This window comes from Sorex fumeus, unplaced genomic scaffold, assembly GCF_029834395.1.
Source record: "Sorex fumeus unplaced genomic scaffold, SorFum_2.1 ptg000081l, whole genome shotgun sequence".
Lineage (NCBI taxonomy): Eukaryota > Metazoa > Chordata > Mammalia > Eulipotyphla > Soricidae > Sorex > Sorex fumeus.
This window is the reverse complement of record NW_026606138.1, coordinates 15,552,720-15,568,071: the sequence shown is the minus strand read 5'-3', so window position 1 is coordinate 15,568,071 and position 15,352 is coordinate 15,552,720. Positions and strand designations below refer to the sequence as shown.

The 15,352-nt window shown below is 43.6% G+C and overlaps 1 protein-coding gene across 1 annotated transcript in view; it reads right to left on the bottom strand.

The window, feature by feature from the left end:
• The window catches only part of ALDH1A2 (aldehyde dehydrogenase 1 family member A2), an 89,377-nt gene extending 74,529 nt beyond the window's left edge, over positions 1-14,848 (bottom strand). Inside the window, exon 1 of the mRNA XM_056130727.1 lies at positions 14,687-14,848. Within this exon, the coding sequence (XP_055986702.1) occupies positions 14,687-14,803 (117 nt within the window). The 5' untranslated portion in view covers positions 14,804-14,848. The remainder of the gene's footprint in view (positions 1-14,686) is intronic.
• Positions 14,849-15,352: the final 504 nt, after the last annotated feature.

Sequence of the window (15,352 nt, the reverse complement as noted above, 5' to 3'; positions counted from 1 at the left end):
TTTCCCTGTGATTTAACAGAGTAAATTCTTTTGGGAGTCATTGGTCTAATTTTCAGTACTGCGAGTCTTTGGCAAACACAAAAACATCTCATTTCCAGGGAAACTTTATAACAATGATAAATGCTCATTTTTATAAGGAAAATCACTAACAGATTCTTATGGGATACTTGAGTAGCTAACTATAAAGACAGGCTTTTGAAACTATAAGGTATAACTATAAGGTATAAGGACTATATAACTATATAAGGTATAAGGTAAATAACTATAGGGGCATCCTTTTGAAACTTTTAAACAACGTTGTTTAAGTGCAATTTTGGAGTCTCTGAAAGACTGGAATTAAGATACACAAACAAGTTTGATATTTTCCATCTGTGATCTTCAAAATCCCTGATTCTGGTCCCTAGAAATTAAAGGAGAATTCCAAAGAGTCAAGATGGTATAATAAATCAAATCCAGTCCCTTTAACTCATTGGGGGTGAATTTATAAGTAGGTAGGTTAGTAAAATCATCATTTTATTTCAGTAAATGTATAAATAGTAACACTGATGTCCAGGTAATTTAAGTAACAGACCCAGCAACACAAAGCATTTTCATATTCCCTGAGGATGTGGTCAGGTGGTTTGTTCATTCAGTAATTCGATGAATGTTTGCTGTGTAACATGCATCAGGAGCTCTAAAGAAGCAGACAAGAGTGGAAGAGCCGGGACCCAACACAGGCCTTCGAAGGCCGAGTCTGAGGCTTCCACACTGCTCCACAATGCACCCTTAGGGGTTCTACTTCAAAGGAAGGGGTGAGTGAGTGGAAGCTGAGGCGGGAGGAGGGGACTTTTCCATTCTAAAAAGGGAGATGGAGGGAGAGAAATGGAGAATAGGTACTTTCTTTTTAAAAAGTAGCCTGGTAATTTCAAAACACTTTACCCTGAAGCAATTTTGTGCCTACTAGTACCTCTGCAAATGGAAAAAAATTTTTTTTCACATAAATGTATTTATTCTTTCATTCAAACCCAAAGGTAGCAAAGTACCCCTGATGTAAGTTTTCATGAACATTCAAGTCCAGGAAGAAAACTAGTTTAAGTATTCAGGACAATACTTGAACTTCCTGGGGTGACATGGTCAAATTACATGTTTTATTTAACAGTAAAAATAAAAGTACAAATCTGATACAAATCTAAGCAACCAACATTTGTAAAGTTTCTTTCAAATGATTTGGTGTGTTTAGAAGTCATTTGTAACTATAAAAATAACAGAATAATTACTCCAAAGTTGTAAGACTAAGGCTGAATGAAAATTTTAGTTGGCGGAGATGAGTCTTCCGAGGAAGCAAAATACGTGCTGTAATTTTAACAGCTGCGTTTTTTCAACAACTATTCCCTTTATACCACACACAATTAGAGGCTCATGTATGAGCCCTTACTTAGCTCTCTGAATAACTAAGTCGGTGGCTTTGCCAATATTCATTAAAAGCAAAACAGATTTTTCTTAGATAAATGCAGTTTATGCACCCATATTTGTGTATCTCTGTCTATACTAAATGTTAAGCAATAACCCCTCTGGTAATTAGACCAACAAGAATTTCCAAACTCACTGTTTTGTGTACTCTTTGCTAAGCCTCTCTTTTTCTCTGCTGGAATTCCTGGTAATGATACCAGAATGTGGGCAAACCTCATTAGTCTCCCTGCTGTTTACAAGACAGGATTTATGCTCAATGTGCTGAGCACAATGACACACATCACTAAATGGCTAGAACTACCACCCAGACTCAATCTGAGAATTTTTTTCACTCAGTACAAATATCTATCAGCCCGCAGAAGCACGGAGAAGTAATTAAAGACAACACATGTAGTGCTTCCCGAGTACACCAATAAATACTCATTTGTAGAGGTTAATTTAATGCAACCCAGGCTGTTATCTGGAATAGTATATGTTGCCAATTTAATCCATTAACTAATTACTAATTCTCAGGAGGGCTCACAGAAGTCAAATGTAGTTATTATAGGATCATTTCTTCTGCTCTCCCTAAGGATAACTTTGGCCAACAGCTGGAAGAGTTGGCCAAAACAGCCAGACTAACCAGGCACAGTGAACCGTTTTAGGGACAGTGTAAATAAGGGGCAAGGGCCATCAAGGGCCACTCCTGAGACAGACAATCAGGAAAGCAAAGAAGTGAGCAGATAGCTGAGATTCAAAATGATCAACTTATGGCAAGAGTGAACTAGATCACTGGCTGAGATGTGGAGTGACCTGAGGCATCGGGGATACTTATTGGAACAGTCATTCCCAAGAGCCCCATCATCAGGATCTTAGAGTCAGAAATACCTCGAGTGGAAATTCAATACATGCAGCAGTGAACCCAAGATGTCTGACATCTAAGAAAGAAGCACTAAGCAGCAACAACAAAAATAATTTAGAAAGACAAAGAAAGGAGAAGAGATACATTGAGTAAAAAATAAATGTGTGCTGTTTAAAGGTGAAGACAGAGATAATATTGTGGGTAGGGCACTTGTTTTGTATAAGTATCAACCAATCTAAGATTAATTTCCTTCATGACATATAGTTCCCTGAGCCCTGCCAAGAGTGACCCCTGAGCACAGAACCATAATTAGCCCTGAGCACAGCTGGGTAGCACTGCACTGTAGCACTGTCCTCCCGTTGTTCATCGATTTCCTCAAGCAGGCACCAGTAACATCTCCATTGTGAGACCTGTTGATACCGTTTTTGGCATATGGAATACATCACGGGTAGCTTGCCAGGCTTTGCCATGCGGACAAGATACTCTCAGTAGCTTGCTGGGATCTCCGAGAGGGGCGAAGGAATTGAACCCGAATCAGCCGCGTACAAGGCAAATGCCCTACCAACTATGCTATAGCTATGGCCAAAAAATCGACTAAACAAATTCTAAGGTGACAATCTGTCAGTTGTGTTTTAAAGGCATGGGGGCATGGTTTTGTGGAAATGTGGGTCATACCCAGAAGTGCTCTAGGACTACTCTTGCTCTACTTCATGTTCAGCGGACCATACAAAAAAAGGAATAAAACCCAGGACTTCGACGTGCAAAGCATGTCCTTCAGCCCTTTGATTCATCTCACTGGCCACTAGATAGGATGTTTCAACTATTTGTGATAAAACATCGCTGCATACCAGCGACCATATTCTAACATCAAATTCTATTTGTTTGGAAAATGCATGAATTTCTGAAGAATATTCTTTTTTTATATTCTGCAACCCCCCCTCCGAAGTTTCATGCAATAGACAAACCTGGTAATTGTTCAATTTTTGTGAGAAATGATGGCCTGTAAAAGAAAGAAATACAAGATCTGCAAGCACTCAACTCTTCCCAGCCAATGTTCTCTCCCACAGTGTTTATGATTGCGTTACCAAAATTCTGGCCTATGGGGGTTAAAGCAAGCATTAGAAAGAATATGAAATACTTTCAAAAACTTTATAATTCTAACTTTTGAACAAGGATGCCCATAGCAAACAAAAGCAATTTTTGAATGAAAAAAAAAAGGGCATGGGGTTAATGTCCAATTGGCAGGGAAAAAAAAAACAAACAGTTCCATACCATAGCTTAAAGAATCACAACCAGGTGATCATACCTAAACATTAATCATCCCTTCCCCACTTTTTTTTCTGTTGGAATTTGTACTCTCATCTTTGCCCGGCTGATGCGGGCTTCAAGTAAATGTAGACAATGCCCAAAGAACTAAGTCATGGATTGGAATTAACTTGTGAAATGATCAGTGGACTTTTAGGTAACAGTTTACATTTTAATATCTAGACTGTGATTATTATACTTGCACTGGTTATGAGCAAAAATGGAAGAGGGCTATTTGAGTCCCAGAACTGCCACTTACTATTGGGAGAATCAGTAAGTTGACTGTCCTTGATATTCTCATTTGTAAAATGCAAATATCAATATAATATTTACAACACAGTATGACCACTAATGAAGTGTAGTCATATGTGAAAGATGTAATCATTTGAAGGCTATTGCATTCATAATAAATGGTTCAGCTATTTGTAACTATTTACAAAAATCAACTATAATAAATACTCATTTAACAAGCATTTTTCAAGCAGTTACATCATTAAGTAGTAAGCTAGATACTTTAGAAATACTACCACAGAAGTTATGCAGGAAAAAATGTATAACAGAAGGTTAAAAATGTTCTATTTAAGTGTAGTGCAATTAAGTAATATGGGCGGTCATCACGGTCCTCCCGTTGTTCATCGATTTGCTCGAGCGGGCCCAGTAACGTCTCCATCGTGAGACTTGTTGTTACTGTATTTGGCATATTGAATACGTCACAGGTAGCTTGCCAGGCTTTGCCACGGGGGCGCGATACTCTCGGTAGCTTGTCGGGTTCTCCAAAAGGGGCGGAGGAATCGAACCCGAGTTGGCCATGTTGGCTGCGTGCAAGACAAACGCCCTACCGCTGTGCTATCGCTCCAGCCCCAAGTAATATGGGCATTCAGAGAAAATAGAAAATAGGTGTGACCTAAAAAAAATTTGTATGGTCAATTCTGCTAGGTATTCCAAAAATAAAATGCAGAGAGGGTATCATGTGATCAATTCTGTTGTTGTTTTGGAAGCATCCCTGGCAGTGCCCAGGGGGTAGTCTCTGCTCAGTGCTGGGACTGCTCCTGGCAGTGTTTGGTGGGACACAGAATGCTGGAAATAAACCCAGGGCCTTCTGCCTGCAACGCAGATCACCAACTGGTTGAGGCTCCCTCTGGTCCTTGCTTTCAAGTGTTTTTGTTGTTGTTACTGACTTGGTTTTCTTTGGGGGGGGGGCATATCTGGCATTGTTTAGGGATTACTCCTAGTTCTGTGCTCAAAAATCACTCCTAGAGATGTTCAGGAGACCAAATGCAGTGCCGGGGACCAAGCCAGTGTCAGTCATTTGCAAACCAAGTGCCTTACCGACTTGTACAATTCTCCAATCTCTGAGTACAGTTTTAAATTGGAGAATTTTAGTTTTCTTCAAGAGTTTGTTTATAAATATAGGCACGAATGCATGAATCAAAGAATTTATGAGATTCAAACATAAAGGTCAATATATAATACCAATTTTGAGTTTAAAACACAGTTAAAACATTGATAAATGCAAGCTAGTTTTATGCTCAAACCTGGGATTAAGGAATACTTTAAATCCTCTAAACTGACAGTATTAAATGATTTATTTAGAGAAAAGGTCTATAAATATGCATATGCATATATATATATATAATCACACTGAAGCATGTACACTAAATGTACCCTAATCCTAGTAATTCAAGGGAGATGTTTAGTATTGTTAATGAACCACTACTATAGTAGGAAAATACTATAAGACTATAAGCATTGGATAGAATACTACTCAATTACTGAACTATAAGTATACCAGGCCACATAGATGAAACTTGAAAATACTATATGAGGGGCCGGAGCGATAGCACAGCGGATAGGGAGTTTGCCTTGCAAACGCGGAGAAGTATTTTTGATCCAACAATTCCACTTCTTGGCATCTAGTCCAAGATCTCCAAAAACACTACTCCTCTGTTCATTGTAGCACTATTCACAGTAATCAAATTCTGAAAAATAAATGTCCAAGAATAGATGACCGGATAAAGAAGCTATGGTACATACAAACAATAGAATACCACTCTGATATAGGAAAAATATTAAGCCACGCAGCTGGCTGCTATGTAGATGGAACTGGAGTGTATTACACTGACTGAAGGCAGGGAGGAGGAGGAAGTCAAATACAGGGTGAGCTCTCATGCACTGCACTGTAGCACTGTCCTCCAGTTGTTCATCGATTTGCTCAACAGGCACCAGTAATGTCTCCATTGTGAGACTTGTTTCTACTGTTTTTGGCATATCGAATACGCCATGGGGAGCTTGACAGGCTCTGCCGTGCAGGCAGGATACTCTCGGTAGCATGCCAGGCTCTCCGAGAAGGACGGAGGAATCAAACCTGGGTCGGCTGTGTGCAAGGCAAATGCCCGACCCGCTGTGCTACTGCTCCAGCCCTGACCTCTCATATGTGGGGTTAAAGAAGCACAGCAGGAAATAACAAATGACCAAGGGCAACAGAACCTGAAAACTGGTCCAGAAAACTGAGCAAGGTGGGGTGGGGATGGATGTGAGGGGCCTTGGGACATTAGTGGGCAGAATCAGGACATGATAATGAATAGTGTGGTGTTAGAATGTTGTATACACGAAATGGTGTCATTAACAGTATTTCAAAACACAGCATCTCAATAAAAAAATTTTTAAGAATTTTTTATTAGTGAAACACCATGAGGTACAGTTGTAGACTTACAAATTTTTGTGCTTGGATTTCAATTATACAATGATCAACTACCCACCCCTCCACCAGTTCCCATTTTCCACCACCACGGATCCCAGTATCCCTCCAGCCCCCCATGCCCCCCATCCCACCCTGTCTCTGTGGCAGGGCATTCCCTTTTTTTCTCTCTCTCCTTTTGGGTGTTGTGGTTTGAAAAAGAGGCATTGCAGCATCTCAATAAAATTTGAGGGGAAATACAGAAATGTATCTGCAAATATACAATGGCTCATTTGTATGAAAAGACTCAGCATGCAATGCAATAGAATTGTTGTTTATGACTTCATTGATAAACAAATACATAATCTTGTGGGAAAGATGAAAAATGGGAGCCGTTCCATGGAGGACTGGGAAAAGGCCCTTTAATAATTTTCTGAAATAATTAAAAGCAAATTTTCAAAATGTTAAGAACACAACAGTTAACATGTTTATTATAGAGAAGTTCATATTCTTCTCTGTGATCAAACAGTTCATTTCCCACTATGCATGTCCAATAAAGAGGACATGCTGTTGGCTCGTAGAACTTGGCAGATTCTCCTGGTGCTTTAAGTGCCATCATCACCTCACTCATTGGGTCTCTCTTCCATCTGCACTAGAGTCAACTGGATGCCTGGCCTCACCCCACCCCCAGAGAGAATCCCTTCCAGACTCTCCTCACCAAGGCAGTCCCACATCTCTGCTTCTTTTTGTAACTATGCTTTAGATACAAGAAACCCTCAAATACATCAAATAATAGACAAGAAAATGTTAAGTATCTGACATTAAACATTTTAGAAGAACCCAGGTTAATGCAGAAAACTTTTCCTGTGAAAATTAAATTACATTAGTACACTGGTTGTCAAAGTTAAATATAAGTATGAGAGTTTTGAGATTTTGTTTGATTTCTGCAGGGAATGAAGTAGAGGGTAGGACTGGAGACCATGAGCACTTGGCAAGGCTCAGGACTATCTTTGGCTCTGTGCTCAGGAGTGACCCCTGGTGGTGCCCAGGGAATCATGTATAGTGCCGCGATTTGAACCAGGGTCATGGCCACTACTGCCACATAAAAGCAAGTGTCATAACTTCGGTACTATCTCTCCAGCCCTGTTTTTATGTTTGTTTTGTTTGTTTGTTTTTTGTTTGTTTGTTTGTTTTGGGGGGTTCATTTTTTTAAGTACCAAGGATCAAACCCAGATCTCAGGAAATGCATGGCATATGCTCTACTGCTGACCTACTGCTGGCTGGTTTGGGGTCTGCTAGAAAATTAACTAAACTGTCTCACACTAATTTCTGATGGTCTCCCATAAAGGATTCGGGGAAGAAGTCCCGTTTTCTTATAAAACACAGTAAGAGTTTAAGTGACCTTCTATAGGTGTATAGACATTTCATAACTTTGTGTTCCTACGCAAAGTCTTCATTGACTATTTCCATATTTCCAGTCTTCCAATCCATACTGATTTCGATATCCATTCTAAATTTCTATCCCACAACTCTCTGTCCCCCATCCCTCATTACCTAGTCCCGGCCTGCAGTTCTGGTGTGTGTGCTGGTGGTAGGGACTGGGGAAGAAAGGAAATCGGTTAAACTGGCTGGTTAGTTTTGTCTGTGGGTTTACTAAATCTGGATTCCAATTTTGAGCTTTTTTTTTTTTTTGCTTTTTGGGTCACACCTGGCAATGCACAGGGGTTAGTCCTGGCTCTGCACTCAGGAATTACTCCTGGCGGTGCTCAGGAGACATATGGGATGCTGGGAATTGAACCCGGGTCGGCCACATGCAAGGCAAACGCCCTATCTGCTGTGCTATCACTCCAACCCCAATTTTGAACATTTTAAGACTTAAAAGTTTAAGAATTAAGAACTCCCTAGAAATTACCTGCCCAAACCCCCAAGTCACTGAACTTAAAATCGGAAGACTTGGGCTAAAATAATAAAAATAATGTATAAGAAACTGTCTAAAAATATCATCTTTTATTTTTAATTTTTCTTTATATTTTATAATCAAGATCAGAAAAGCTTTAGGTATCCAAGATATAATTTTTTTTCAGATAAGACACTGGTATTTCCAGTTTCAACTGTACCAAAGGTTTTCGATCTTTCTAGAGATCTAGGGATGAAGCAATTGCTACTCTTTCTCTGAAGGTCACAGTGTGATGGAAGAAAATAGCACATAGTACTTCTAGAGGTCGCAGCTTGACTAGAAGTAAAGGAAAGCTTCCTACAATGATAATTATCAGAGTAAGGGGCAGTGGGTGCACAGAAAAGTCTGTAGCACATGCCCGTGTGTGCCAAGGTCCCGAGTCCAATCCTCAATGCCCTCTTTCCCTCTCGGAAGTGCCACAAGGTGTGGCCAGGCTGGCCCTTGGGCACCTCCAGGGTGGTCATGGGGTTGTTTCCTCATCCCTCTGGGTCAGAGCAACACCACATCAACTGGCCCAAGCTGCCTTGGCAATACCTGTCTGAACTACTTCAAATACAAGAACCTGGGATCAGCTGCATAATGAGACATATTATTGTTGATTTTAAGCAGAAAATAGCTAGTATGACTATTGTTAAAATATTAGCAGGGAAATTGATTTAGTTGCTTTTTAGTTATGACAAGACCTTGATAAGAATCCCATCCCCCAAGAGTCCTGAGGGTAATTCCGCATAAATATAATTCAAAGTGACAGGGAAAAGTCAAGTATTCTGTGTAATCGTAAACAGTGGCCTGTATATAAAACTTCATTGATCATACAATTATGATCTTTATGAAAATGGACCTCCATTAAGTCATAATTACAAGAGTAATTACACCACACTACAAACTAAAATAATTAGTATCAGTTTTCATTATATTCCACTTACTTTCTCACAACGGCTCCCTCTCATAACGTACTTATTTTCTCAGTTTCAGTTAATACAGAAATTGACACCTGGCGTGGTAGCCCCTTGAGAGGAAGTAGCCCCATCCTCATATTTCTCCTGCTTCTCCTCCAGCATCACGATTGTAGCTGGCAGTGTCTGGTAGTAAAAGTTAACTGCCCGTACCCTAAGTATCGCTCTGACAAATGTTTGTAAAAGTTCTGTTCTTAACTTGGATTCTTTCTTTTTCTAAGTCAAGGGCTCATAAACTTTTCCTGAAACGAAGAATATAGGGTCCGTTATAAGGACTTGCCTCCGCCTTCATTTCCCAACATCAGCCGGGGACAATAGGTCATTGAAGGGTGTAGTGGTGTCCTAAGAGAACTTTATTACAAAATCAGACAGACCATGGTTTTCTGACCCTGCAAGTTGTCACCAGGACTAACTAAAAATAGTAGAGTGTGTCAATTGGGACTTCAATTTCACTATTACCTGAGCATTAACAACGAAGTATGCATGTTGGTATCTGAGATCTGTTTTGGTCATGGCGTGATCATTGTGCTTCTCTTATTCAACAGAGAATGATGTCGCCCGCTTATAAGGAAGTTGGAGCCCCCCCAAAAGAGGCTCCTTCAGAATTTTCTATCTACAAAAATAAAAGCTATCACTCTCCATTTTATAGACAGAAAGGACAAGGCATCTTTTGGCAAAAGGCAATTCTGTATGGTCACATGGCCAGGAACTGGAAGAAATCAGGCAAGAACCCAGGATCAAGAACTTTTTCAAATGTACCATGAAGTTGGTTAGCTTCCCTGAGCTAAATGGAGATAATAAGAATGTCAAAACTCAGTATAATTGTAAATTTTTATTTTTAAAAAATCAGTGGTTCTCTAGTAACAATTTCATGAACTACTTCTAGCTAAGACATGCTTTGTAGTCAAGACACGGAAATGTGGAAGCTTCTAGACCCAAAGCCATTTTCTAAGAAACAATTGCTAAGAGGCAAAAATCTCACTCAGTTTTTTTAAACAAATAAACAAAATCCCCAGAAATATCATAGCACTGATGTAAAGTCAAAGATTCAAGGGTCATACTTCTTGAAAGATATGGACTGGCTTGTATTATCTCCATTATCACAAGAGAAGCAATACAAAAAAATAAAGGTTTTTTTTTAAAAAAAATTAAAATCAATTTAAAAGTGAAGATTTCAATTCTGTATGTCTGAATCTGTGTTTCTCAAAGAAGTGGGTGTCTGGGACAACAAAGCACAAGATGAAAACAAAGGTATAATTTTTTAAGTCAAGGCCAGAATCTTCTCTTATAATTATTCTTACTTATTTCTACCCTCTCTCCTTCAAAAGGATTTGAGAGGTCAAATGAGAGATAAGGTATGAATGTGTTGTATAAATCATTAGTCGGCCTCCTAGGAAAGTGTAAGTGGCATGGTAAGCTAAGTATGACTGTTTATGTTATAAACTTGATCAAATTACCACCATGCTGACAACCAATTTTAGGCAACAACCTTTCTTCTAATACCCCAACTCCCATAAAGCAGATGCTTCTACAGCCCAGCTTGTAAGATGCAAAGCACTGTTAAGGAATAGGATCACTTAAATATCCTCTAAGCAGAAATGAAATTGACCAAAATCAGTCCATGTTCAATGAAGGCGAGTAAGTGATTAAACAGTTGTTATTTAACGCACATAAGCACAAAAATTTCAGCTGAATCCTTCTTGTCTTTTCTAGTTACATAGGTCAGCACTCTATTAAGCATCCCTTTCCTTTCTGTGTTTTAGCTCCCCACAGAAACAGATGCTGGAAGAAAACACAATCCTTTATGCTTCTGTTAAATTATGGACATAAAGACTCATGAGGAAAGTGATCAACAAAGAAATAGCAGTGTGTGTGTGTGTGTGTGTGTGTGTGTGAGAGAGAGAGAGAGAGAGAGAGAGAGAGAGAGAGAGAGAGAGAGAGAGAGAGAGAGATTGAGAGAGAGGCAGAGAGCACTGGGGGAAGGGGTGGAAACTAGTGGAATGGGAAGAAAAGACAGAAGACAATAGAGAAGGTAGGGCAATAGAGAAGAGAAACAGAAAAAGTTTTCAAATACCTTCTGGGAATCTGGAAAATACCTCCTGCAGTTAGGGCTACTTAGTTAAAAGCTTGCCTTGATTCAATACTGGACATCCGCTTCTAATGTATTTAGCTATACAAAACTTCCAAACATCAAAATTACCAAACAGAAACAACTCAGAAAATCTGAGTCACAAAGTCATAAGTCATAAAATCATTTAATTCATAAAAGTAGAGCTAAAAGCTACCCGAACCCTGTGTAGAGCATTCTTCTTAGGATACCAGCAAAGAGAGTAGACATTCTCTCGGCCTCAAAGGGATTTCATGTTGACATCTTTCTTGGCTAATGCAACCTTTTGAAACACATATTCCTTAATAAGGAATAATTTTTTTAAAGTAGATGTCTATCTTGCTGATTTAGGGAAATACAAATAGACTTACTCCAAAGACGGTACTGCAATTGATCATTTGATTAAAATGGGCATTGGAAGTTCAAGAAGATAGGGTTATTTTTAAAACTAAACATAGTTGCTCCCAAACCATTACAAAAAACACTAGTTTTCACTATTGTGGTATCTTTGGAGATTAAACTCCAATTTGGGCAGCAACAAAGGTAATTCCATTTTTTTCTGATGATCTTCTCCACACTCCCTTTATAAAAAATGCAAAACACTTTGAGAAGAAAGAGTAGCAGTGAGAGAAGTAAAGAAAATCTCTAAGCTCACAAGTGCATGGCGCTACAGGAAACATTTCTATTCTGATCAGTTACATGTAAGCGGTGGTTTTTCTCTTGCTCTCTAAACCATATCAAGCAACTGAACCTGTTATTACATCACTAAAAACATCAACCATTTAAGAAGACAAGAAAACTCCTTGTAAAGCATCTTCCTCTGTCTCACACCATTTTTCTAGCATAAAAATTGCACTGGTTTCCTCTGAGTTCTTCAGCAAGCCCTCCTTTAGCATAATTCTTTAGACATTGACATTCAATAAATCCCTATTAAATGTGGTATCACTGTTCTAAAGCACTAACAATTTATTCTACTTATTCATTCTTCTGCTTAACGTTGTTCACCTCCCTTGCTTCTGAGAAATGGTTTCAAAATATATCTCTCTGCTGTATTTTCCTTTTAAATGAAATATCATTACCCATTCCACTCAGCTACCAAAAGAGCAGCTTCTGCTCTCGGTGCTAAAAAGAAAAAAAACACTTGCCGCAGAAGCTTGTCTCAGAAATTCCTGAAGTCACACTAAGGAGCTGGAAGAGGCCAGCTGGAGGGAATGTTCACAGATACCTGATTTTACAAGATTCCGTGAAAAGAGCTCGCCTTTAGATTAGTATTACTCAAGTGTTTATGAGGGTTGTTTGTCAAGCCCCAAATAAGGTGCCTCCTCCCCACAAATTAAAGAATCAAGTTACAATCATTATTTCATTCCTGACTGCTTTCCTTTGTAATAAGTGGGAAAGTGGATACTGGATAAAAGTTTCTCCTGGGCTAAAAGACTCCACATTAAAGGTTTCAATTAGCTATAAATCAGTTGTCTTTCCTACTGGGGGGCGGGGGGAGAGACAAGAGAAAAGAGAGAGTGCAGGGTTAGCTAGAGGGAAAAAAAAAAACTGCAAGAGCCTCCAAATGAAATCCCGGGATACCCACTGCATATCCATATCGTAAATGTCTTTTTCAAGGACTGTAAGAAAGTCCACTCAATAGACTAAAGTCAACCGCTTTCGAATTATGAGAATTCTATCCTCTCCGTAGCCGCACTTGATTTTTAAGACCTTTAAAGAACCTAGGAAGAAGTTAGGGACCTTCTTAAACAAAACGTGTGCCTGCATGCTTTTCCTGCAGGTCCAGAGCCAAGAGGAATGCCATACATTGGCACTATTGTTATGCAAACAATGCTTATTTTTAAAAGGCAGTAAGTATTAACGACCTCTCATTAAAACGGCTTTCAAAAATTGGTCACACCACCTAAAAAAGCGAACAGGTACATCAAGTTTATCCAAACTCATTCAAAACACGAGTCACCCCCATGTGTAATCCTAAAACTCAATGCAAGTAAAACCCAGTATTCTGACTATGGCTATTTCCTTTCTTAAAAGAAAATAACAACAACAGCAACAATCCAACAAACAGAAGATTGAAATAAAAAAAAATTAAGCCACCCTCTAATTTAGCCAGAACTAAACAATCTACTTCTCGAGAAAAACTGAGCTTATCTTGTAATAAAGCACGACGGAAGAAGACAAGTTGAACCGTCTCGTGGGTCCGCGGTTATGCGCTATGAGGGGCCGGGGTGGGGGTGGGGGGGCACTTGGAATAGAAATCATCAAAGAAATAGAAAAGCTAACCAGGGAGCTGAGCGATGGGCTCTCCGCAAGGTGATTTCGACCCCTCTCTCTCTCGCCCTGTCTCGGGAGGACGCTATAACCTGATCAGCCCCCCCACCTGTGTAACTGGTCCGCTTTCTTGGTCGCCTTGGTAGAGAGCAAATTCCGTTTCTACCGGCAGCGAACGCCTGTTTCATCTTCATGCGATGAAACGACCAAAAAGTCACTGCTCACCCCTGACCCGAACCGTCCGAGTTCGTTGCAAAAAAGAAAAAAAAAAAAGAAAAAAGAAAAAGAAAAATTTCCTTTTCAAATGTGAACCCCTTCTTTTTTTGCACGCATTGACAAAGACGTGTCCCAGGCAAACCGCCGCAGCCTCCCAGATTCGAAGGCGAGGCTGCGTGTGGCTCGAGCGCACGGCGAGCCGTCAGGTCTGCGGGATTCTGGCCGGCCCCACCAAGCGCCCCGCCGCGCCCACCGCCCCGCGCGCCCACCGCCCCGCCGCGCCCACCGCCCCACGCGCCCGGCCGGGCAGAACCGCTCGCCAGCCGCCCCGCGCCCGCGCCCGCGCCCGCGCCCACTGCCCCGCGCCCGCGCCCCGCGCCCGCCGCCCCGCCGCGCCCATCGCCCAGCGCGCCCCGCCGAGCAGAGCCGCTCGCCGGCCACCCCGCGCCCGCACCCACTGCCCCGCCACCCCGCCGCGCCCGCCGCCCTGCGCCCGTGTCCCGCGCCCACCGCCCCGCGCACCCCGCCAAGTAGAGCCGCGCTCACCCGCCCGCGCCCGCGCCCGCGCCCGCGCCCGCGTCCGCCCCGCCGCCCCGCGCCCCACCGAGCAGAGCCGCTGGCCCGCCGCGCCCACCGCCCCGCGCCCGCCCCGCCCCGCCGCGCTCCCAGGCCGGACGGCCGGGCCCCTCGCGGTGGCCCCTGAGCCGCGGGGCCGCGCCGCAGCGGCGGGGCTCCGGGGGCGCGGCGGGCCGGGCCGGGCCGGGCCGGGGGACGCGGCGGTTGGCTGGGTCCGGCGAGGCCCCGGGAGCCGAGCGGGCGGACGCCGACCCCCGAGGACGGACGCGGCGGCGCCCCCTCGCCGACTGCGCCCGGAGCGTGTCCAGGGCCGGGGCGCGGCCGGGCTTACCTTGGTGTACTTGATTTCCAGGTTGGGGGTGGGCGCCGGCAGGAGGTGCAGGGACGCCACGAGGGCAGCGGGGTCGGCCTTCACCGCGCCGGGCATCTCGATCTTACTGGAAGTCATGGTGGCGGGTGGCGGCGACCCGCGGGGCTGTGCGGGCGCAGCGCGCGGTGCGCGGCCGGGGGCGCTCGCCTGTATATAGGCAGGTGTCAAGCGGGGGCGCTTCTCATTGGACGTGCGGGCCGCCGGGCGCCCCCTCCCCACGCATTTGCATACGGCCCGTGGTCAAGGGCGCCCGCGCGGGCCCCCGCCCCCCGACTCGACGGCGCGCGGTCCGTCGCCCCGCCCGCCGCCCTCCGACCGCGCGGCGTCGGGGTGCGCCCCGGACCCCCCGCCCTCCGCGGGCTCGGCCGTGCCGGGTGACGCCGCGGCGGGCGCGGGTAGGGGCGCGCGGGAGGCGCGACGGAGCGGGGGCGCACGCGGAGACGCCCCGGCCGCCCGGCCCCGCCGCGGAGCCCGCACCCCCGTCGCCCTCGGGCGCCCTCTGCTCCTTCGCGGGCTCGCCCCCCACCCCTGCACGCACCCTACTCCTCCGAGCGGGGCCGGCGCGGCGCGGCGTCCTCCAGGGCTCGGGGACCCGCAGGGAGGCGTGCGCGAACCTCGCCCCACGCG